General features: G+C 45.1%; 2 protein-coding genes across 2 annotated transcripts; one reads left to right on the top strand and one right to left on the bottom strand.

Annotated features, from left to right (window-relative positions):
- Nucleotides 1-10,817: 10,817 nt before the first annotated feature.
- LOC138368880 (autotransporter adhesin BpaC-like) lies at nt 10,818-12,261 on the bottom strand. Its single transcript, XM_069331596.1, has 2 exons — nt 12,236-12,261; nt 10,818-12,147 (listed from the first exon to the last, which is right to left on the bottom strand). The coding sequence occupies exons 1-2, from the start codon at nt 12,259-12,261 to the stop codon at nt 10,818-10,820; spliced, it is 1,356 nt and encodes a 451-aa protein (XP_069187697.1).
- Nucleotides 12,262-12,423: 162 nt separating this feature from the next.
- On the top strand, nt 12,424-13,716 carry LOC138368879 (uncharacterized). Its single transcript, XM_069331594.1, has one exon. The coding sequence runs from the start codon at nt 12,424-12,426 to the stop codon at nt 13,714-13,716; it is 1,293 nt and encodes a 430-aa protein (XP_069187695.1).
- Nucleotides 13,717-26,559: the final 12,843 nt, after the last annotated feature.

Genomic DNA, 26,559 nt, shown 5'->3' with positions numbered 1-26,559 from the left:
TCCTATATATGACAGGTATATCAGAGAACACTGTACATGGAACAATGAAGACCTGGCTTAATTACCTTTAGTTTGAGGCTACCACGTGCTCTAACCGGTTCACCCTATATAATGACATTAATGGCCATAAATGAAAGATACATGGGTTTCGGAAGAACACTTAACTTGATTTGTTGACAGCGTGTTGATAATGGTACACCTTTGGTTTCCATAACACTACGTCCAAGTAAAATTAACAGGAGCCGTATTTGCTCCCGTGAGCCTCTGGTCTAGTATAAACAATGGCTGCCCCTCCTTCCTCACTCTGACACCTGGCTTACATTGTCCAGATGACAGAAAGTGATAGAAGGGTCACATTTACTCTACTTTAATATTGATAATTAAGTTAATTTATATGAGATGTTTTTATGATGGTAAAGTCCAAAGACTAATGTATTTAAGAATAATTCCCACCATAATAGGTGGAGAATTTATAATAGTATGTGGTGATGATATCCCGTTTTCTATAGACGGTAATTCCACTACAAGTTACGTTTTCTATGGGTTAACTTGTTTATACAACACAGTTATTATCTGTCTGTATGGTATATTAAATGGTGTCGGATTTTCCGACACCGGATTCCCAAACTCTACTACCATCAGAGAAGAACCCGGTTGCGTCCCAGTAGGGCCGTAACAGTGGCGCTGCCCAATACTGTCACTATGGCAGTGTGTCCACTCACAGGATGAGTGAGGCTGCTCAATACTGTCACTATGTTGGTGTGTCCTCTCACAGGATGAGAATCGCTGCCCAATTCTGTCTCTTTGGCAGTTTGTCCCCTCACAGGGTGAGTAGCGCTGTCCAGTACTGTCACTACGCTGGTGTGTCCACTCACAGGATGAGTGGCGCTGCTCAATACTGTCACTATGGCAGATTGTCCACTCATAGGATGAGTGGCGCTGACCAATACTGACACTGTAGTGGTGTGTCCACTCACAGGATAAGTGGCGCTGCCCAATACTGTCACTATGGCGGAGTGTCCTCTCACAGGATGAGTGGCGCTGCTCAATACTGTCACTAAGGCGGTGTGTCCACTCACAGGATGAGTAGCGCTGCCCAATACTGTCAATATGGCGGTGTGTTCACTCACAGGAGAGTGACTAAGCCCAATACTGTCACTATGGCAGTATGTCCACTCACAGGATGAGTGGCGCTGCCCAATACTGTCAATATGGCGATGTGTATACTCACAGGATGAGTGCTCTATCCAATACTGTAACTATAGAGGTGTGTCCACTCTCAGGATGAGTGGCGCAGCCCAATACTGTCACTATGGCGGTGTGTCCACTCACAGGATGAGTGATACTGCCCAATACTGTCACTATTGCAGTGTGTCCACTCACAGGATGAGTGGCGCTGCCCAATACTGTCAATATGGCGATGTGTATACTCACAGGATGAGTGCTCTATCCAATACTGTAACTATAGAGGTGTGTCCACTCTCAGGATGAGTGGCGCAGCCCAATACTGTCACTATGGCGGTGTGTCCACTCACAGGATGAGTGATACTGCCCAATACTGTCACTATTGCAGTGTGTCCACTCACAGAATGAGTGGCGCTGCCAAATACTGTCACTATGGCGGTGTGTTCACTCACAGGCTGAATGGTGCTGCTCAATACTGTCACTATTTTGGTGTGTTCACTCACAGGATGAGTGGCGTGCCCAATACTGTCACTATGGCGGTGTGTCCACTCACAGGATGATTGGCGCTGCCAAATACTGTCACTATGGCGGTGTGTCCACTCACAGGCTGAGTGGCGCTGCCCAATACTGTCACTATGGCGGTGTGTCCACTCGGAAGATGAGTGGCGCTGCCCAATACTGTCACTATGGCGGTGTGTCCACTCACAGGATGAGTGGCGCTGCCCAATACTGTCACTATGGCGGTGTGTCCACTCACAGGATGAGTGGCGCTGCCCAATACTGTCACTATGGTGGTGTGTCCACTCACAGGATGAGTGGCGCTGCCAAATACTGTCACTATAGCGGTGTGTTCACTCACAGGCTGAGTGGTGCTGCTCAATACTGTCACTATGGTGGTGTGTTCACTCACAGGATGAGTGGTGCTGCCCAATACTGTCACTATGGCGGTGTGTTCACTCACAGGATGAGTGACGCTGCCCATTACTGTCAGTATGGCGGTGTTTCCACCCACATGATGAGTGACGCTGCCCAATACTGTCACTATGGTGGTGTGTCCACTCACAAGATGAGTGGCGCTTCCCAATACTGCCACTATGTTGATGTGTCCACTCACAGGATGAGTGGTGCTGCCCAATACTGTCACTATGGCAGTGTGTCCACTCACAGGATGAGTGGCGCTGCTCAATACTGTCACTATGGCAGTGTGTCCACTCACAGGATGAGTGGGGCTGCTCAGTACTGTCACTATGTTGGTGTGTCCACTCACAGGATGAGTAGCGCTGCCCAATACTGTCACTATGTTGGTGTGTCCACTCACAAGATGAGTGGCGCTGCCCAATACTGTCAGACTGGCGGTGTGAACACTCACAGGATGAGTGGCGCTGCCCAATACTCTCACTATGGAGGTGTGTCCACTCACAGGATGAGTGGCGCTGCTCAATACGGTCACTATGGCGGTGTGTCCACTCACAGGATGAGTTGCATTGCCCAATACTTTCACTATGGCGGTGTGTCCATTCACAGGAAGAGTGGCGCTGCTCAATACTGTCACTATGGCAGTGTGTCCACTCATAGGATGAGTGGCGCTGCTCAATACTTTCACTATGACAGTGAGTCCAGTCACAGGATGAGTGCAGCTGCTCAATACTGTCACTCAGGCGGAGTGTAATTTCACAGGATGAGTGGCGCTGCTCAATACTGTCACTATATCGGTATGTCCACTCACAGGATGAGTAGCGCTGCCCAATACTGTCAATATGGCGGTGTGTTCACTCACATCAGAGTGACTCTGCCGAATACTGTCACTATGGCGATATGTCCACTCACAGGATGAGTGACGCTGCCCAACACTGTCAATATGGCGGTGTGTATACTCACAGGATGAGTGCTCTATCCAATACTGTAACTATGGTGGTGTGTCCACTCACAGGATGAGTGGCGCTGCCCAATATTGTCACTATGGCGGTGTGTTCACTCACAGGATGAGTGATGCTGCCCAATACTGTTACTATTGCGGTGTGTCCACTCACATGATGAGTGACTCTGCTCAATACCTTCACTATAGCGGTGTGTCCACTCACAGGATGAGTGACGCTGCCCAATACTGTCACTATGGCAGTGTGTCCACTCGCAGAATGAGTGACGCTGCCTAATACTCTCACTATTACGGTGTGTCCACTCACAGGATGAGTGACTCTGCCCATTACTGTCACTATGGAGGTGTGTTCACTCAGAAGATGAGTGATGCTGCCCAATACTGTCACTATGGCGGTGTGTCCACTCACAGGATGAGTGACGCTGCCCAGTAGTGTCACTATGGCAGTGTGTCCAAACACAGGTTGAGTGGCGCTGCCCAATACTGTCACTATGGCGGTGTGTCCACTCACAGGATGTGTGGCGCTGCCCAGTAGTGTCACTATGGCAGTGTGTCCAAACACAGGTTGAGTGGCGCTGCCCAATACTGTCACTATGGCGGTGTGTCCACTCACAGGATGAGTGACGCTGCCCAATACTGTCACTTAGGTGGTGTGTCCACTCACAGGCTGAGTGGCGCTGCCCAATACTGTCACTATGGCAGTTGTGTTCACTCACAGGATGAGTGGCGCTGCCCAATACTGTCACTATGGCGTTGTGTCCACTCACAGGATGAGTGGCGCTGTCCAATACTGTCACTATGGCATTGTGTCAACTCCCAGGATGAGTGACGCTGTCCAATACTGTCACTATGGCAGTGTGTCCACTCACAGGCTGAATGGCACTGCCTAATAAACTCGTCTCTAGGGCAAAACTTAACAGAGAGGTGAAGTAGACCAGACTATAAACTCGTGAGAACAGACGAAATTACCTCAACTAACTGCTCCCTGCATCATCACTGGTCGGCCGGCACTCAAGTAACTGCTCCCTGCGTCATCACTGGTCGGCCGTCACTCAACTAACTGCCCCCTGCGTGACTTGTCCTCATGAGGAGTTGGTGGTTGTTCGCCGAGCGGTTGGGGGTGTGGGCGTCCCCACCCTTCCTGCAGTTGCCGCTTGGCTGGTGTTGACGTCGAACGCTTGCGATTGGAGGCTTTCTTTCCCCTGTCATGAGAGTGAACTCCGTGGGCCTGGAGTTTACAGGCCGTGTTGGTTATCCTGTGGTTGAGCTTGCCATGTGTGACATGCTCCGCATCCCAGTAGATGATGTCTACGGAGTTGAGCTGGTAACTGCTCACCGGGTTATTGTCAAATTAGTAGTGGAGGAGGTGTACCGTGAGTTCCTCTGCTGTTACAAGGGGCGTTCCTTGTCGCTGCTGGATGGTGCCGGCCTTGTGACCATTACGGATCGTAGTAGTGCCCTGACATATGTGAGTGTGCATGGGGCGCCCTTGGAGTTTGCCGAGGACCTACTCCGGTGTTACTTCCAGCAGTTTGGTGCTGTCGTCAGTGTGCGGATGAACACGTTGTCCTCGGGGAGGTATAAGGGTATGCGTACGAACATTTGTATCCTGAGGTCTGACATTCCTTCTTCAATCCGGCTTCTGGGGTACAACGTCCGGGTATACTATGCCCGGCAACCCCGTACCTGCTTTCGGTGTGGCCTGTTGGGGCATCAGGCTGCCGGGTGCTCTGGGGCTGCAGTCGCTCCTGTGAATCTGTTCCGGAAGGAGGTTTTCCCACCGCTCCCTGTTGGGGTGGATTCCGTGGGCGAGGATGTGGACGTCCCGTTGGCTGCTGCGGCTCCGCCTGCGTCGCCCGGCGGTCCTCCGGATGATGCGGCCCCTCCTCCGGGTGTTCCGGTGCCATCGGCTGATCTTCTTGCTCCTGCCGCTGTCCCAGTTTCTCCCGTGGGTCTTCTGGATGGTCTCTACGAGCCGTCGCCGTCTTCATCTTCCTCGTCTCCTGCTGCTGCGACTGGTCCTGCACCCTCGCCAGGTGTCACAGCTTTGCTGGGTGCTGGGGGGGGGGGGCTGCGGAGCGTCCTGATGTGTGCAGCCCGGTTCCCCCTGTGGTTGAGGCTGCTGCCATTCTGCAACTGGCATCGGTTCGCATGGCTTGTGAAGCCCGTGGTTCTGGGTCCGCCTCCGGCTCTGAGGATGTGCGGCCGGAGCCCAAGCGTTCCCCGGCATTCTTCTACTGCTTGGGCTGATGTGGAGGATTTCGACGCCAGATCTTCAGGCGATGACGTGGTGGTTCCGGGTGCTTCGCGCTCTACGTCGATGGTGGTTGCTGACGTCCATGTGCCTGCTGATGACAATGTTTGTGCATATGATTTACCTCCTGTTCTTTTTTTCTGCAGAAGGTTCTCCGCAGTGGGGTGTGGTCGCTCCTACGGACGTGGGTGGTGAGGGTGCTGGTGCGGGCCGAGGCCTCGTGCTGGTGCTGAAGAAGGATGCCCGGCGTGGGGGGTCCCTGCAGGTGACACGTCCGGTGGTTGACGCGGGGCCCTGTGAGGCAGCCGAGGAGCCTCCCAGTGACCTGACCATTGCCCGGCCCCGTGGGAAGAAGCCCCTCCCTCTCGTCTTGGCCTCCGGAGTGGCGTTTGATGATAAGAACTCCTTGCTGTTTGACATTGTTGACCGCGTGCATCCTGTTCCATGGAGCCCTTCATCCGTCTGGGTTCTGCGGGCTCGGTGTTTTGTTGTGGGTGTGCCGGAGTTGATGCCTGATCCTCGTACAGTTCATAGTAAACCTGTTCCGGATAACATCATGTTGCTTTGGGAGGCATATTGTGTTCGATTCCCGGCGGCGGAGTGGCTGGATAAGTATGAGCCTTTTGAGTAGTCCGTGTGATTGCTGTGCGTTTGGTGTGTGAATGGGACCTGTGGTTTGTTATGCTATGTGTTGTAATTATTGTGCGCCCTTTAGGCCGGTGCTATGGTTCGTTCTCATGACCTTGTTTTATTGTATTTATTGTATTTCTTAGCATGCTTTGTATGTAAATATAAAAATTACAAAAATGCTCTCTGCGTCATCACTGGTCGGCCGTCACTCATCTCCACACAGTATAATGCTTCAAGCACCCAGAGAGAGATAAGGAAGTCTAGCATTCAGCTACACCAGACCGACCACCCCAGATCTGTATATCAACAATACGAAGAGGAGATGGAATTTGGTGAGGGAATCACAGAGAACTGGATCCAGGTCTCTAGTGGAGCCTCTACCATTATCCAGCTCTCTTGTGGAGCCTCTGCCATTATCCAGCTCTCTTGTGGAGCCTCTACCATTATCCAGCTCTCTTGCAGATTCGTCACTCCATAAGCCACCAGACCCACACCGTGGGCCACCAATCCCACACCATGGGCCACCAATCCCACACCAGGGGCCACCAGACCCCCACCATGGGCCACCAGACCCACACTATGGGCCACCAGACCCACACCATGGGCCACCAGACCCACACCATGGGCCACCAGACCCACACCGTAGGCCACCAGACCCACACCGTGGGCCACCAGACCCACACCAGGGGCCACCAGACCCACACCATGGACCACCAGACCCACACCATGGGCCACCAGTGTCGGAAAATCCGACACCATTTAATAATAATATCATACAGACAGATAAGAGCTGCTGTATTACCAACAAGTTACCCATAGAAAACGTAACTTGTAGTGGAATTACCGTCTAAGAAAACGGGATATCATCACCACATACTATTATAATTCACCAGCTATTCTGCTGGGAATTATTCTTAAATACATAAGTCTTTGGACTTTACCATCATAAAAACATCTTATATAAATTAACTTAATTATCAATATTAAAGTAGAGTAAATGTGACCCTTCTATCACGTTCTGAAATCTGGACAATGTAAGCCAGGCGTCAGAGTGAGGAAGGAGGGCAGCCATTGTTGTGTCACCTCCGAGACGTGTGGAGCGAGTACGGCTCCTATCATTCTGGACAATGTCGGCCAGTAACGTCAATAGAATGGAGTGTTAAACAGCCATTGTTTATACTGAGACCAGAGGCTCACACGGGAGCAAATTCGGCTCCTGTTAAATTTACTTGGACGTAGTGTTATGGAAACCAAAGGTACCATCTCCAACACGATGTCTACAATTCAAGTTAAGTCTATCCGAAACCCGTTTATCATTCATTTATGGCCATTAATGTCAGGATATAGGGTGACCCGGTTAGATCGCGAAATCGCCTCAAACTAAAGGTAATTAAGCCAGGTCTTCATGTTCCATGTACTGTTTTCTCTGATATACTTGTCATATATAGGTATCTGGCTTCACAGCTAGCGCACTTTTGACAGGTCAAGACGAGGATGCAAGATTATGTGCACCAGTTACTGGGTGATAGAAGCTACCTCAAAGAGGATAATTTGGTGTCTACACTCTAGTTATACCTGGTGGACTAACCTGCTGTACTATAAGAGAAGGAACCTCATCAATGTATGTAGCTATTACTGTAGTTTGATTGGCTGCATATGTGTAATATAAACCCCCCCTAATGTGTAGAGGATCGATTTGTGAGATTATGAGATTATTGCAGAAATACAGTCCACTTATCATTATACAAATTGCTATCGAAGTATATAAATTAACGTAAATATAAATTCATATAAATTAAATAAATATAAATCTCACAGGTCGGTACCCACATTATTTGGACCTTCGGAACCGGAATATTCGGTCCTATGAACCCACATTTGGTCATCTTAGTACCGGATGAACCAGTTATCCAGTGGATTCATTAAATATACTAGTGCAGTGTTATTTAAACAAAGGCCAGCCAGTCAAAGACGGAAGCGTAGCCTCGAGGGAGCTCAGGAGCCTCCCTCAACTGAGTTCAGCCTCATCAGCGGTTTCATGCACACCCACAGATATTTGGTGGCGTGTTATTTCGTGAAATGACAGCGCTAATATTGAAGCCAGCCAATTAGTGACTGTGTCGCGAGATTGTTCACGGATTTCGTGGTGTTACATTTCGCGAGAGATTATCTACGAATTTTGTGGAGTTTATTTCGCGAGGTCACTAATAATATTTAATACTTCTAGATAATATTAGAAGTTTCATAGAGGCTAATTAAGAGGCTATTATCAATAATTGTGTATATTATTTCTCCAAAATAGAGAATCATTTAATATAAATTGCACTAGTGTTCTCAATATAATATTTACTAATTGCCAACCCACAACAGGGTAGGATATGACTAGTTGAACTATTATTGTTCATCCTAGTCCCATTATTACAATAGTCAGTTGTACTATATTGAACAACCTAACACCATTAATGAATGGTCCAGACCCTATTTGGGTGTAATTTTTATCAACTCGAGTTGAGTTGTATATATAATAATTTACTTATGATCATTACACCTTTGAGTGATTAATTAGTGTCTCTACCATCCTAGGGTGATATAGAAGAGCTAACCTAAAGGTACTTCCAGTGACACTGGTTTATCACTCAAATCATTAGTGTGGATGATTGTATATATATAATGTGTATTAATTTTAAGTGCTAACCTCTAGTAGAGGTAGGATTATTGCCTAGTGAGTTCAGAATTTACCCTAGGCTACCATTAGAGCTTGTTCAGTATTATGAGCAGCCCAAGTACAAGCCCCACAAGGCTTCTCCAACTAGCCAGTATGGATAATGCAGGGAGAATGAAAAGAACCCTTGCAGGTCTTAAAGGCCACTTAACAAGACAGATCAAGAAATGTGAAGATTTGTCACAACAATCAACAGTTGATTATGCTGACCTGGAAAGCTATTATCAAGCAGCTGCAGGTAAATTTGAGCAAATCAAATGCCAAATGGCTGTCCTTGTGGGGACAGACTACTACCATCGATTCATCGGTAGCCCTACTAAATATCAGGGTATAACCATGTTAAACTCTGCAGGAGGTAAATTACTCTCAGGCCCAGTATCAAGCCTGAGGAGACCTATGCCTGCAGATAAACAATACCAGTAGAGATCTAAATTTGTCAGCTGATTATATTTCTCCAGTAGCATTATACTAAGGAGATTACAGCTGACTATACCAACAGAGGTTGATGTTAGTATCATCATTTAAAGATGAAGATGATTTCATGAGGCCTCAGTGGCAAATCAGTGAACAGTAGCCTAAAACAGCTACAAGTCACTGCGACCAATGTCACTGAACCCACTGCAGTCTCAGAACCATACTTTACTTTAATGATGAGCTATTCAATCTTCTGAATCAATTAACTAAATTAAACCCCAATAAATTTGATGACTGATTTGATACATTTATTATTTAATCAAGATGTATTCCATGGGCCTCAGTGTTTATATATCAGTGACCAGTTACCTGAAGAAACTTCAAGTTATATCTATGTCACTGATCTCACTGCAGTCCCTGAATCATACTTGACTGTAGTACTTGATCACATTCAGTCTTCTGGGTTAAATAATATGTAATTAGGCTTGAATATTAGCCTTTCAAGAGTTGACAGGGAAATGAAATCGCATTAGACTTCTAACCCCTACAACTCTAGTACGGGACATCCGTCCTGTACGAACAGACACACAAATGTGTGATTACTAACTACTAACATCAAATTAATCTAATAATCCGAAGGAGGAGTATCGGTGTTCGTCTGTTCTAAAGAGGACTTCGACCCGTGAGCAGCCCCCTGGGGAATTATGTCGGAAAATCCGACACCATTTAATAATAATATCATACAGACAGATAAGAGCTGCTGTATTACCAACAAGTTACCCATAGAAAACGTAACTTGTAGTGGAATTACCGTCTAAGAAAACGGGATATCATCACCACATACTATTATAATTCACCAGCTATTCTGCTGGGAATTATTCTTAAATACATAAGTCTTTGGACTTTACCATCATAAAAACATCTTATATAAATTAACTTAATTATCAATATTAAAGTAGAGTAAATGTGACCCTTCTATCACGTTCTGAAATCTGGACAATGTAAGCCAGGCGTCAGAGTGAGGAAGGAGGGCAGCCATTGTTGTGTCACCTCCGAGACGTGTGGAGCGAGTACGGCTCCTATCATTCTGGACAATGTCGGCCAGTAACGTCAATAGAATGGAGTGTTAAACAGCCATTGTTTATACTGAGACCAGAGGCTCACACGGGAGCAAATTCGGCTCCTGTTAAATTTACTTGGACGTAGTGTTATGGAAACCAAAGGTACCATCTCCAACACGATGTCTACAATTCAAGTTAAGTCTATCCGAAACCCGTTTATCATTCATTTATGGCCATTAATGTCAGGATATAGGGTGACCCGGTTAGATCGCGAAATCGCCTCAAACTAAAGGTAATTAAGCCAGGTCTTCATGTTCCATGTACTGTTTTCTCTGATATACTTGTCATATATAGGTATCTGGCTTCACAGCTAGCGCACTTTTGACAGGTCAAGACGAGGATGCAAGATTATGTGCACCAGTTACTGGGTGATAGAAGCTACCTCAAAGAGGATAATTTGGTGTCTACACTCTAGTTATACCTGGTGGACTAACCTGCTGTACTATAAGAGAAGGAACCTCATCAATGTATGTAGCTATTACTGTAGTTTGATTGGCTGCATATGTGTAATATAAACCCCCCCTAATGTGTAGAGGATCGATTTGTGAGATTATGAGATTATTGCAGAAATACAGTCCACTTATCATTATACAAATTGCTATCGAAGTATATAAATTAACGTAAATATAAATTCATATAAATTAAATAAATATAAATCTCACAGGTCGGTTCCCACACAACCAGACCCACACCATGGGCCACCAGACCCACACCATGGGCCACCAGACCCACATCATGAGCCACCAGACCTACACCATGGGCCACCAGACCCACACCATGGGCCACCAGACCCACACCATGGGCCACCAGACCCACACCATGGGCCACCAGACCCACACCATGGGCCACCAGACCCACACCCTGGGCCACCAGACCCACACCATGGGCCACCAGACCCACACCATGGGACACTAGACCCACACCATGGGCCACCAGACCCACACCATGGGCCACCAGACCCACACCATGGGCCACCAGACCCACACCATGGGCCACCAGACCCACACCATGGGCCACCAGACCCACACCCTGGGCCACCAGACCCACATCATGGGCCACCAGACCCACACCGTGGGCCACCAGACCCACACCATGGGCCACCAATCCCACACCATGGGCCACCAATCCCACACCAGGGGCCACCAGACCCCCACCATGGGCCACCAGACCCACACTATGGGCCACCAGACCCACACCATGGGCCACCAGACCCACACCATGGGCCACCAGACCCACACCGTAGGCCACCAGACCCACACCGTGGGCCACCAGACCCACACCAGGGGCCACCAGACCCACACCATGGGCCACCAGACCCACACCATGGGCCACCAGACCCACACCATGGGCCACCAGACCCACACCATGGGCCACCAGACCCACACCATGGGCCACCAGACCCACACCCTGGGCCACCAGACCCACATCATGGGCCACCAGACCCACACCATGGGCCACCAGACCCACACCATGGACCACCAGACCCACACCATGGGCCACCAGACCCACACCATGGGCCACCAGACCCACACCATGGGCCACCAGACCCACATCATGAGCCACCAGACCTACACCATGGGCCACCAGACCCACACCATGGGCCACCAGACCCACACCATGGGCCACCAGACCCACACCATGGGCCACCAGACCCACATCATGAGCCACCAGACCCACACCATGGGCCACCAGACCCACACCATGGGCCACCAGACCCACACCATGGGCCACCAGACCCACACCATGGGCCACCAGACCCACATCATGAGCCACCAGACCCACACCATGGGCCACCAGACCCACACCATGGGCCACCAGACCCACACCATGGGCCACCAGACCCACACCATGGGCCACCAGACCCACATCATGAGCCACCAGACCCACACCATGGGCCACCAGACCCACATCATGAGCCACCAGACCCACACCATGGGCCACCAGACTCACACCATGGGCCACCAGACCCACACCATGGCCACCAGACCCACACCATGGGCCACCAGACCCACATCATGAGCCACCAGACCCACATCATGAGCCACCAGACCCACACCATGGGCTACCAGACCCACACTGTGATCAGTTCAGAGACGTGACGCAGCAAAGTAATTTAACTCTGTGATAGTTAACGTAATAAATAATCCTTATTAATATACAATTATTATTTGAAATATTGGCTAAGCCAGCTAGCGATCTTGTTACAGTGCCAGCTGCACTTATGGCTGTGTCACTTATGGCAGTGTCACTTATGGCGGTGTCACTTATGGCAGTGTCACTTATGGCGGTGTCACTTATGGTGGTGTCACTTATGGCAGTGTCACTTATGGTGGTGTCACTTATGGTGGTGTCACTTATGGCAGTGTCACTTATGGTGGTGTCACTTATGGCTGTGTCACTTATGGTGGTGTCACTTATGGCTGTGTCACTTATGGTGGTGTCACTTATGGTGGTGTCACTTATGGCTGTGTCACTTATGGCTGTGTCAATTATGGTGGTGTCACTTATGGCTGTGTCACTTATGGTGGTGTCACTTATGGCGGTGTCACTTATGGCAGTGTCACTTATGGCGGTGTCACTTATGGTGGTGTCACTTATGGCAGTGTCACTTATGATGGTGTCACTTATGGCGGTGTCACTTATGGCTGTGTCACTTATGGTGGTGTCACTTATGGCTGTGTCACTTATGGTGGTGTCACTTATGGTGGTGTCACTTATGGCTGTGTCACTTATGGTGGTGTCACTTATGGCTGTGTTACTTATGGCTGTGTCACTTATGGTGGTGTCACTTATGGCTGTGTCACTTATGGTGGTGTCACTTATGGCTGTGTCACTTATGGTGGTGTCACTTATGGTGGTGTCACTTATGGCTGTGTCACTTATGGTGGTGTCACTTATGGCTGTGTCACTTATGGTGGTGTCACTTATGGCAGTGTCACTTATGGCTGTGTCACTTATGGTGGTGTCACTTATGGCTGTGTCACTTATGGTGGTGTCACTTATGGTGGTGTCACTTATGGCTGTGTCACTTATGGTGGTGTCACTTATGGCTGTGTCACTTATGGTGGTGTCACTTATGGCTGTGTCACTTATGGTGGTGTCACTTATGGCTGTGTCACTTATGGTGGTGTCACTTATGGTGGTGTCACTTATGGCTGTGTCACTTATGGTGGTGTCACTTATGGCGGTGTCACTTATGGTGGTGTCACTTATGGCTGTGTCACTTATGGTGGTGTCACTTATGGCTGTGTCACTTATGGTGGTGTCACTTATGGCTGTGTCACTTATGGTGGTGTCACTTATGGTGGTGTCACTTATGGCTGTGTCACTTATGGTGGTGTCACTTATGGTGGTGTCACTTATGGTGGTGTCACTTATGGTGGTGTCACTTATGGTGGTGTCACTTATGGTCGTGTCACTTATGGTGGTGTCACTCATGGTGGTGTCACTTATGGTGGTGTCACTTATGGTCGTGTCCCTTATGGCGGTGTCACTTAAGAACATAAGAACATAAGAACAAAGGTAACTGCAGAAGGCCTATTGGCCCATACGAGGCAGCTCCTATCTATAACCACCCAATCCCACTCATATACTTGTCCAACCCGCGCTTGAAACAATCGAGGGACCCCACCTCCACCACGTTACGCGGCAATTGGTTCCACAAATCAACAACCCTGTTACTGAAGCAGTATTTACCCAAGTCTTTCCAAAATCTAAACTTATCCAATTTATACCCATTGTTTCGTGTTCTGTCTTGTGTTGATACTTTTAATACCCTATTAATATCCCCCCTGTTATATCCATTCATCCACTTGTAAACCTCTATCATGTCACCCCTAACTCTTCGCCTTTCCAGTGAATGCAACTTAAGCTTTGTTAATCTTTCTTCATATGAAAGATTTCTAATTTGGGGAATTAACTTAGTCATCCTACGTTGGACACGTTCAAGTGAATTTATATCCATTCTATAATACGGCGACCAAAACTGAACTGCATAATCTAAATGGGGCCTAACCAGAGCAAGATATAGCTTAAGAACCACACCAGGTGTCTTGTTACTAACGCTGCGATTAATAAATCCCAGTGTCCTATTCGCCTTATTACGAACATTTATGCATTGATCCTTTTGTTTTAAATTCTTACTAATCATAACTTCCAGATCCCTTTCGCAATCCGACTTCGCAATCACAACACCATCTAGCTTGTATCTTGTAACTCTATCATCATTGCCTAGCCTCAGAACTTTACATTTATTAGCATTAAACTGCATTTGCCAATCCTTTGACCATTTCAAAACCCTATCTAGATCAACTTGAAGTGATAGTGAGTCCTCCGAATTAATTTCCCTACCGATTTTCGTATCATCGGCAAATTTGCAAATATTGCTACTCAAACCTGAATCTAAATCATTTATATATATTATAAACAACAGAGGTCCCATGGTAGGACATTGGGTGTTCATGGTAGGACATTTAGGCAATTCACATAAGAATAGAGCGACCTACCATGAACACCCAAATCACGGAACTATTTACTCTACCCACCATGAGAGTAAGGACAAGACAAGAACATATCGATGCCAACACAGAAGACAATGTCCAACATAATAGGCCAATTACACTGGATTAATCTTTGTGTTTAGATAGGAGCTGCCTCGTATGGGCCAATAAACCTTCTGCAGTTACCCCTATGTTTCACCTCACATTTATCCCTTATGTATCCCCCCATGTTTTCACCTTTATTGTATTATCACCTGACCCAGTGCGGGTATAAAATCAACTAGTATTGTAAGATCTGTTTCTTTTGTCCCCTAAGGTTAATTAATTTAGCTTGGACTTCTCAAACTAGACCTTCTGCTTGGAATAGAGCAGACATAGTGCCGATCCCAAAACCCAAAGATCCAGCTAATCCCAGGCCCATCTCTCTCCAAAGCTGTGCAGCCAAGACGGCTGACAGAATGGCACTCAACAGACTGGAGTGGAAAATGCCTAAACTGCACCATGATATGTATGCCTATAGAAGAGGGGTTGGCACAGTGGAATGTATTACAACTCTGTTAGCCCACTTGAATGACAGACCAGGAATGCTGATATTCCTGGACCTCGAAAAAGCCTTTGAACTGGCTAGCGCCCCAGCTATTCTCTGCTGCCTCATTGACAAAGAGGTCAGAGGCAACCTGCTCTCCTGGACCAAAAACTGTCTCATAAACAGAGAAGCAAGAGTAAAACTTCATGGCACAGTCTCTGAGTACAAAAGACATGAAAATGGTACACCGCAAGGAGGTATTCTCAGCCCTCTTCTCTTCAACTGTTTAATGGAAAGAATAATGAGGTTGAAACTCCCACATCACTGCAGGCTGCTAAACTACGCGGACGACTTTGTCATCATCATAAAAGGAAGGGATGCGGCGCGCCTTGCACCCAAATGCTTAGACTGCATCAGTAAAGAGGCAAAACAGATTGGGATCAAACTCAACCCCTCAAAGTCAAAGGCCATGCCCATAAAAATAGCGAAGCCCAACATCCAACTCACAGTACAGGGTCATCCAATAGAATGGGTCGACACCTATCAGTATCTAGGAATCATCCTGGACACACATGAATTTTAATGCTGAGGTCACATACTTGAGAGAGCGAACTGCGGCCCGGACGGCAATCCTCAGGTCGCTAACCTCCTTTTCTGGAGGAGCCAATCTGCAAGTCCTTTGCACATACTATGTACAGGCAGTCAGATCAGTGATCGATTATGCCGCACCTGCACTCACAAATCTATCACACCAACAGTGGAAAAAGCTTGAAGTTGCCCAAAACAATGCTATGAGAGCTGCACTGGGATCCCCCATGTGGACCAGGCTTGAAACTCTTAGACTGGAGACGGGTTTGCCCTCTCTACAAGAAAGAATATCACAAAGGACAGCTACAATTATCAGTAAGATAATTATTTCTTCTGATCCAATCCCAGTACGGCAGGCTTTGGTGGTTGGACTAGGCCAAAACAATGGAAACTCTTGGGTTGCAAGAGCAGGAAAAGTCCTAAACAGACTACATTTAAAAAACATGATTCTTGATAGAGAGGGTGATCATCCACACCCAAATTACACTCCTTCCGCGCCGTGGGAAGAGCCTACTTTCAAAATAGTAATAGAAAGTCTCCCAATGAAAAAGGCTGCCTATGATCCGACAATCCTAAGGCGCATAATAGAAGAGCAAATGTATAGAATAGCAGTAGCAGGAGCCACCCACATCTTCACAGACGGATCGGTGGACACAGAAAATGAGAGTGCTGGCGCTGCTCTTTGCACGACCAGCGTTCAGGCATATTGGAGACTGGGAGGACTAGTATCATCAACCCAAACTGAGCTGTTTGCCATACAACAGGCATTCGCATATGTGATTGCACAAAACACTCAAAATGCAATCATACACACAGACTCAAAAGCTGCACTTCAAATACTAGGACAAAAACAGTGGAAAGATAATGTGGAAATAATTACCACCATTTTGTATCAAGGAGCAGTCGCTAAAGGCAAAGGCCTCAACATAATTTTAAACTGGATCCCATCCCATATTGGAATCCCATTAAATGAAAAAGCTGATGAAATTGCTAAATAGGCAACTCGTCATCCAGTGATACATAAAACAATTCAACCCAGCCTAGAGAACATAAAAAACATCATCACCAAAAAACTCTCACATCTCAACAAAGCCGACCTGCACCAGAGAATAGCTGAAGGTTCGCCATCTGCAACATGGTATTTTCAGGCAACCAAATTAGAAAGGTTAAATATCCCAAAAGGAATCCACAGGGAAATAGCAGTTAGGCTATATAGACTACGTCTAGGTTACAGATGCAACTGGGAGATTGGTGAACCCCTACAGAGAGAGTGCATCTTCTGCCAAACTGTCACAGAAAAGCCATTACTTCACTATCTTCTGGAATGTGAAGCAACCAATGACCTTAGAAGAGCTTTAAGAGTTCCTGAATCATGCAGTGGCCACCCTGAAGCCATCAACACAGCCACTCTCCTGGTCAACAAAGGTGTCCAGCAGCTGGACACCCTCATAAAGACTGTGAAGCAGTATCCTCCCCCACGATAACAGCCTGATGGTTAAATGCAACCTCAGAATACTGAGAAAAAAAAAATTGTACCACTTACGGGCTATTCATGCCCGTGCCACCTCTTGGGTGCCTTAATCTTTATCAATCATCAATCTTAAGATCTGTTCACTTGAGAATGAACCATGGAGGTTCGAAACGTTGTGCAAATTATATAAATAAGTGTAATACACTCTATAGTAAATCACTTCTTTTCTTTACCTTAAAAGAACGAAAATGAGTTTTGGAGAACTCCTATTTCAATTAAGCCCTGATGCTAAGAAAATAGTTAGAGGGATAGAAGCCCTAAACCAGAAAATAATAAATACAGAATATGCGGTCATATTCAATGAAACATGTTTGAAAGAAAACCTGCTGCCAGTATACACCAATATATATATATATATATATATATATATATATATATATATATATATATATATATATATATATATATATATATATATATATATATATATATATATATATATATATATATATATATATATATATATATATATATATATATATATATATATATATATATATATATATATATATATATATTGGTGTATATGTGAATTGCAATTCACATAAGAATAGAGCGACCTACCATGAACACCCAAATCACGGAACTATTTACTCTACCCACCATGAGAGTAAGGACAAGACAAGAACATATCGATGCCAACACAGAAGACAATGTCCAACATAACAGGCCAATTACACTGGATTAATCTTTGTGTTTAGATAGGAGATACCTCGTATGGGCCAATAAGCCTTCTGCAGCCCCTATGTTTATCCCTTATGTATCCCCCCCATGTTTTCACCTTCATTGTATTATCACCTGACCTAATGCGGGTATAAAATCAACTAGTATTGTAAGATCTGTTCACTTGAGAATGAATCATGGAGGTTCGAAACGTCGTGCAAATTATACAAATAAGTGTAATACACTCTATAGTAAATCACTTCTTTTCTTCACCTTAAAAGTACGAAAATGAGTTTTGGAGAACTCCTATTCCAATTAAGCCCTGATGCTAAGAAAATAGTTAGAGGGATAGAAGCCCTAAACCAGAAAATAATAAATACAGAATATGCGGTCATATTCAATGAAATATATATATATATATATATATATATATATATATATATATATATATATATATATATATATATATATATATATATATATATATATATATATATATATATATATATATATATATGACAATGTCAGACCACGGAGGAAAAATGAAACAGGAAATTTCCTTAAGTACTTTCGTATATTAAATACATCTTCAGAAGGTCATATTTAATATACGAAAGTACTTAAGGAAATTTCCTGTTTCATTTTTCCTCCGTGGTCTGACATTGTCATATATATATATATATATATATATATATATATATATATATATATATATATATATATATATATATATATATATATATATATATTTATATATATATATATATATATATATATATATATATATATATATATATATATATATATATATATATATATATATATATATATATATATATATATATATATATATATTCTATTCAGTTCTATTACTATTCTATTACTATTACTATTCAGTACTATATATATATAAGTTCTATTCAGTTGTGTATTTGTAAACTAAAGTCTTTGAAAATGTAATAAGTTTTACGAAACGCGCTCGTGTCGCGTCAGACTAGAAATAAAAATGAATTTTGGAGAATTGATTTTTGATTTACCTCCAACAGTGAAAAGGAAATGTACGAAAGATTCAGAAAATTCGTGTTAGAATTATTAATCTTACTTTTTCGGTCATATTTAATAATATATATATATATATATATATATATATATATATATATATATATATATATATATATATATATATATATATATATATAACTGAAAACTCACACCCCAGAAGTGACTCGAACCCATACTCCCAGAAGCAACGCAACTGGTATGTACAAGACGCCTTAATCCACTTGACCATCACGACCAGACAAAATGAGGTGATAGCCGAGGCTATTTGAACCACCCCACCGCCGGCACTCGGATAGTTATCTTGGGCATAGCATTTTACCAAATCACCTCATTCTTTGGGGCACACGTGAGGAACACAAATGCGAACAAGCCTGAATGGTCCCCAGGACAATATGCAACTGAAAACTCACACCCCAGAAGTGACTTGAACCCATACTCCCAGAAGCAACGCAACTGGTATGTACAAGACGCCTTAATCCACTTGACCATCACGACCGGACAAAATGAGGTGATAGCCGAGGCTATTTGAACCACCCCACCGCCTGCACTCGGATAGTTATCTTGGGCATAGCATTTTACCAAATCACCTCATTCTTTGGGGCACACGTGAGGAACACAAATGCGAACAAGCCTGAATGGTCCCCAGGACAATATGCAACTGAAAACTCACACCCCAGAAGTGACTCGAACCCATACTCCCAGAAGCAACGCAACTGGTATGTACAAGACGCCTTAATCCACTTGACCATCACGACCGGACAAAATGAGGTGATAGCCGAGGCTATTTGAACCACCCCACCGCCGGCACTCGGATAGTTATCTTGGGCATAGCATTTTACCAAATCACCTCATTCTTTGGGGCACACGTGAGGAACACAAATGCGAACAAGCCTGAATGGTCCCCAGGACAATATGCAACTGAAAACTCACACCCCAGAAGTGACTCGAACCCATACTCCCAGAAGCAACGCAACTGGTATGTACAAGACGCCTTAATCCACTTGACCATCACGACCGGACAAAATGAGGTGATAGCCGAGGCTATTTGAACCACCCCACCGCCGGCACTCGGATAGTTATCTTGGGCATAGCATTTTACCAAATCACCTCATTCTTTGGGGCACACGTGAGGAACACAAATGCGAACAAGCCTGAATGGTCCCCAGGACAATATGCAACTGAAAACTCACACCCCAGAAGTGACTCGAACCCATACTCCCAGAAGCAACGCAACTGGTATGTACAAGACGCCTTAATCCACTTGACCATCACGACCGGACAAAATGAGGTGATAGCCGAGGCTATTTGAACCACCCCACCGCCGGCACTCGGATAGTTATCTTGGGCATAGCATTTTACCAAATCACCTCATTCTTTGGGGCACACGTGAGGAACACAAATGCGAACAAGCCTGAATGGTCCCCAGGACAATATGCAACTGAAAACTCACACCCCAGAAGTGACTCGAACCCATACTCCCAGAAGCAACGCAACTGGTATGTACAAGACGCCTTAATCCACTTGACCATCACGACCGGACAAAATGAGGTGATAGCCGAGGCTATTTGAACCACCCCACCGCCGGCACTCGGATAGTTATCTTGGGCATAGCATTTTACCAAATCACCTCATTCTTTGGGGCACACGTGAGGAACACAAATGCGAACAAGCCTGAATGGTCCCCAGGACAATATGCAACTGAAAACTCACACCCCAGAAGTGACTCGAACCCATACTCCCAGAAGCAACGCAACTGGTATATACAAGACGCCTTAATCCACTTGACCATCACGACCGGACAAAATGAGGTGATAGCCGAGGCTATTTGAACCACCCCACCGCCGGCACTCGGATAGTTATCTTGGGCATAGCATTTTACCAAATCACCTCATTCTTTGGGGCACACGTGAGGAACACAAATGCGAACAAGCCTGAATGGTCCCCAGGACAATATGCAACTGAAAACTCACACCCCAGAAGTGACTCGAACCCATACTCCCAGAAGCAACGCAACTGGTATGTACAAGACGCCTTAATCCACTTGACCATCACGACCGGACAAAATGAGGTGATAGCCGAGGCTATTTGAACCACCCCACCGCCGGCACTCGGATAGTTATCTTGGGCATAGCATTTTACCAAATCACCTCATTCTTTGGGGCACACGTGAGGAACACAAATGCGAACAAGCCTGAATGGTCCCCAGGACAATATGCAACTGAAAACTCACACCCCAGAAGTGACTCGAACCCATACTCCCAGAAGCAACGCAACTGGTATGTACAAGACGCCTTAATCCACTTGACCATCACGACCGGACAAAATGAGGTGATAGCCGAGGCTATTTGAACCACCCCACCGCCGGCACTCGGATAGTTATCTTGGGCATAGCATTTTACCAAATCACCTCATTCTTTGGGGCACACGTGAGGAACACAAATGCGAACAAGCCTGAATGGTCCCCAGGACAATATGCAACTGAAAACTCACACCCCAGAAGTGACTCGAACCCATACTCCCAGAAGCAACGCAACTGGTATGTACAAGATGCCTTAATCCACTTGACCATCACGACCGGACAAAATGAGGTGATAGCCGAGGCTATTTGAACCACCCCACCGCCGGCACTCGGATAGTTATCTTGGGCATAGCATTTTACCAAATCACCTCATTCTTTGGGGCACACGTGAGGAACACAAATGCGAACAAGCCTGAATGGTCCCCAGGACAATATGCAACTGAAAACTCACACCCCAGAAGTGACTCGAACCCATACTCCCAGAAGCAACGCAACTGGTATATACAAGACGCCTTAATCCACTTGACCATCACGACCGGACAAAATGAGGTGATAGCCGAGGCTATTTGAACCACCCCACCGCCGGCACTCGGATAGTTATCTTGGGCATAGCATTTTACCAAATCACCTCATTCTTTGGGGCACACGTGAGGAACACAAATGCGAACAAGCCTGAATGGTCCCCAGGACAATATGCAACTGAAAACTCACACCCCAGAAGTGACTCGAACCCATACTCCCAGAAGCAACGCAACTGGTATGTACAAGACGCCTTAATCCACTTGACCATCACGACCGGACAAGCCTCGACCGGACGAGCCTCGGCTATCACCTCATTTTGTCCGGTCGTGATGGTCAAGTGGATTAAGGCGTCTTGTACATACCAGTTGCGCTGCTTCTGGGAGTATGGGTTCGAGTCACTTCTGGGGTGTGAGTTTTCAGTTGCATATTGTCCTGGGGACCATTCAGGCTTGTTCGCATTTGTGTTCCTCACGTGTGCCCCAAAGAATGAGGTGATTTGGTAAAATGCTATGCCCAAGATAACTATCCGAGTGCCGGCGGTGGGGTGGTTCAAATAGCCTCGGCTATCACCTCATTTTGTCCGGTCGTGATGGTCAAGTGGATTAAGGCGTCTTGTACATACCAGTTGTGTTGCTTCTGGGAGTATGGGTTCGAGTCACTTTTGGGGTGTGAGTTTTCAGTTGCATATTGTCCTGGGGACCATTCAGGCTTGTTCGCATATATATATATATATATATATATATATATATATATATATATATATATATATATATATATATATATATATATATATATATGTCGTACCTAGTAGCCAGAACGCACTTCTCAGCCTTCTATGCAAGGCCCGATTTGCCTAATATGCCAAGTTTTCATTAATTAATTGTTTTTCGAGTACCTAACCTACCTAACCTAACCTAACCTAACTTTCTCGGCTACCTAACCTAACCTAATCTATAGAGATAGGTTAGGTTAGGTTAGGTAGGGTTGGTTAGGTTCGGTCATATATCGTCGTTAATTTTAACTCCAATAAAAAAAAATTGACCTCATACATAATGAAATGGGTAGCTTTATCATTTCATAAGAAAAAAATTAGAGAAAATATATTAATTCAGGAAAACTTGGCTTATTAGGCAAATCGGGCCTTGCATAGTAGGCTGAGAAGTGCGTTCTGGCTACTAGGTACGACATATATATATATATATATATATATATATATATATATATATATATATATATATATATATATATATATATATATATATATATATATATATATATATATTATTAAATATGACCGAAAAAGTAAGATTAATAATTCTAACACGAATTTATATATATATATATATATATATATATATATATATATATATATATATATATATATATATATATATATATATATATATATATATATATATATATATATATATATATATATATATATATATACTCGCATTAGGTCAGGTGATAATACAATGAAGGTGAAAACATGGGGGGATACATAAGGGATAAACATAGGGGCTGCAGAAGGCTTATTGGCCCATACGAGGCATCTCCTATCCAAACACAAAGATTAATCCAGTGTAATTGGCCTGTTATGTTGGACATTGTCTTCTGTGTTGGCATCGATATGTTCTTGTCTTGTCCTTACTCTCATGGTGGGTAGAGTAAATAGTTCCGTGATTTGGGTGTTCATGGTAGGTCGCTCTATTCTTATGTGAATTGCCTCAAGAATTTGTAATCTTCTTGAATCTTGGGTTTTGTCTATTATGCAAGTATTCTTGTTCAACATTTCTCTTGTTAGAGTAATGTCATGGGCTTGTCTCATGTGATTCCTAGGGGCACCAGATTGAAGATGGCATGTCAAACGCCTCGTCAGCTTGGTCGACGTCATACCTATGTACTTACATTGAAGGTTACATCCTTCGTGGGGGCAAGTGTACATGTATACAACGCTTGACTGCTGTAGAGGGTTCTCCGTCGGCTTCGGGCTGTTTTTGATAAGGAGTTCGGAAGACTTCTTGGTTTTGTAGAATATTATCAGGTTTATGTTTTGGTTAGGAGTAGTGCTTTTTACTCCTTTACGGATTATTTCTTTCATTATTCTTTCCTCTTTTATACTTCTTTTCTTCACCTTAAAAGTACGAAAATGAGTTTTGGAGAACTCCTATTTCAATTAAGCCCTGATGCTAAGAAAATAGTTAGAGGGATAGAAGCCCTAAACCAGAAAATAATAAATACAGAATATGCGGTCATATTCAATGAAACATGTTTGAAAGAAAACCTGCTGCCAGTATACACCAATACATATATATATATATATATATATATATATATATATATATATATATATATATATATATATATATATATATATATATATATGTAAAAGAAAATGACATCACGAGTAAAGCGAAGACCGAAGCAAAGCTACTCCATAGTCACATCAAGAGGAAAACAACAGTAAAAGAACAAGTAATGAAACTTAGAACAGGCGAGGACAGGTATACAGAGAATGACAAAGAGCTGTGTGAAGAACTCAACAAGAGGTTCCAGGAGGTCTTCACAATAGAACAAGGTGAGGTCACTGCGCTAGAAGGGGAAGTAAACCAGGCGGCCTTGGAAGGGTTCGAAATTGCGAGAGATGAGGTCAAGAGACACCTGTTGGATCTGGTTGTGAGAATGGCTGATGGTCCATACAGGATCTAACCATGGGTATTGAAAGAGTGTGCAGGAGCACTTTGCTTGCCACTCTCCATAGTGTATAGTTGATCACTGGAGACGGGAGACCTACCAGAAATATGGAAGACGGCGAATGTGGTCCCAATGTACAAAAAGGGCGACAGACAAGAGGTACTTAACTATAGGCCAGTGTCCTTGATCTGTATACCATGCAAGGTGATGGAGAAGATCGTGAGACAAAACCTGGTATCACATCTGGAGAGAAGGGACTTCGTGACAAATCGCCAACATGGGTTCAGGGAGGGTAAATCTTGCCTTACAGGCTTGATAGAATTCTACGATCAGGTGACAAAGATTAAGCAAGAAAGAGAAGGCTGGATGGACTGTATTTTCTTGGACTGTCGAAAAGCCTTTGACACAGTACCCCATAAGAGGCTGGTACATAAGCTGGAGAGACAGGAAGGGGAGACTTGTAAGGTGCGCCAGTGGATTAGGGAGTACCTAAGCAATAGGAAGCAGAGAGTTACGGTGAGGGTTGAGACCAGATTGGCGTGAATCACTAGTGGAGTGCCACAGGGCTCTGTACTCGGTCCTATCCTGTTTGTGATATTCATAAATGATCTCCCGGAGGGTATAGACTCACTCCTCTTAATGTTTGCTGATGATATCATAATTATGAGGATTAAGACAGGAGGACAGCTTGAGGCTTCAAGAAGACTTAGACAAACAAAGGGAATGGTCGAACAAATGGTTGTTATAGTTTAACCCAAGCAAATGTAATGTAATGAAAATAGGTGTAGGGAGCGGGAGGCCAGATTCAAGGGATCATTTGGGAGAAGAAATTCTTCAAGAGTCAGAAAGAGAGAGAGAAAGACTTGGGGGTTGATATCACGCCAGACCTGTCTCCTGCAGCACATATCAAGAGGATAACATCAGCAGCATATGCCAGGCTGGCCAACATAAGAACGGCATTCAGAAACTTGTGTAAGGAATTATTCAGAACTTTGTTTACCACATATGTCAGACGAATCCTGGAGTATGCAGCCCCAGCATGGAGTCCATATTTAGTCAAGCATAAGACTAAACTGGTGAAGGTTCAAAGGTTTGCCACCAGACTAGTACCCGAGCTGAGAGGTATGAGCTACGAGGAGAGACTACGGGAATTAAACCTCTCTTCGTTGGAAGACAGAAGAGTTAGGGGGGACATGATCACCACATTCAAGATTCTCAAGGGAATTGACAGGGTAGATAAAGACCGGCTGTTTAACACAAGGGGCACACGCACTAGGGGACACAGGTGGATACTGAGTGCCCAAAAGAGCCACAGAGATATTAGAAAGAATTTTTTCAGTGTCAGAGTGGTTGACAAATGGAATGCATTAGGAAGTGATGTGGTGGAGGCTGACTCCATACACAGTTTCAAGTGTAGATTTGATAGAGCCCAATAGGCTCAGGAAAACCAATTGATTGACGGTTGAGAGGCGGGACCAAAGAGCCAGAGCTCAACCCCCGCAAGCACAACTAGGTGAGCACACACACACACAATAACCAGCCTGGCCCAGCTGGCGGCCGACTGACGTTGAGAATGGCACTCAACTTGAGAGACTAAGAAATATATCGCCAAATGTGTAAGAAAGTAGTGAAAGTATTTGGAGAAAGTATTCCAATTAACTGCGTCTCCGACATGCACAACCTCCCTGGCTGGTGGTGACGACCTCACACCATCCCTGGCTGGTGGTGACGACCCTCACACCATCCCTGACTGGTGGTGACGACCTCACACCATCCCTGGCTGGTGGTGACGACCCCAACACCATCCCTGACTGGTGGTGACGACCCCCACACCATCCCTGGCTGGTGGTGACGACCTCACACCATCCCTGACTGATGGTGACGACCCCCACACCATCCCTGGCTGGTGGTGACGACCTCACACCATCCCTGACTGGTGGTGACGACCCCCACACCATCCCTGGCTGGTGGTG

Source organism: Procambarus clarkii, chromosome 26, assembly GCF_040958095.1.
Source record: "Procambarus clarkii isolate CNS0578487 chromosome 26, FALCON_Pclarkii_2.0, whole genome shotgun sequence".
Classification (NCBI taxonomy): domain Eukaryota; kingdom Metazoa; phylum Arthropoda; class Malacostraca; order Decapoda; family Cambaridae; genus Procambarus; species Procambarus clarkii.
This window is presented reverse-complemented; position numbering and strand designations above follow the sequence as displayed.

Coding starts and splice junctions, on each gene's coding strand:
- LOC138368879 (XM_069331594.1), top strand. CDS start 12,424: ATGGCTGTGTCACTTATGGCAGTGTCACTTATGGCGGTGTCACTTATG.
- LOC138368880 (XM_069331596.1), bottom strand. CDS start 12,261: ATGGTGTGGGTCTGGTGGCTCATGAT. Junction 12,148..12,235: donor TGGGTCTGGTGGCTCATGAT/GTGGGTCTGGTG, acceptor CCATGGTGTGAG/TCTGGTGGCCCATGGTGTGG.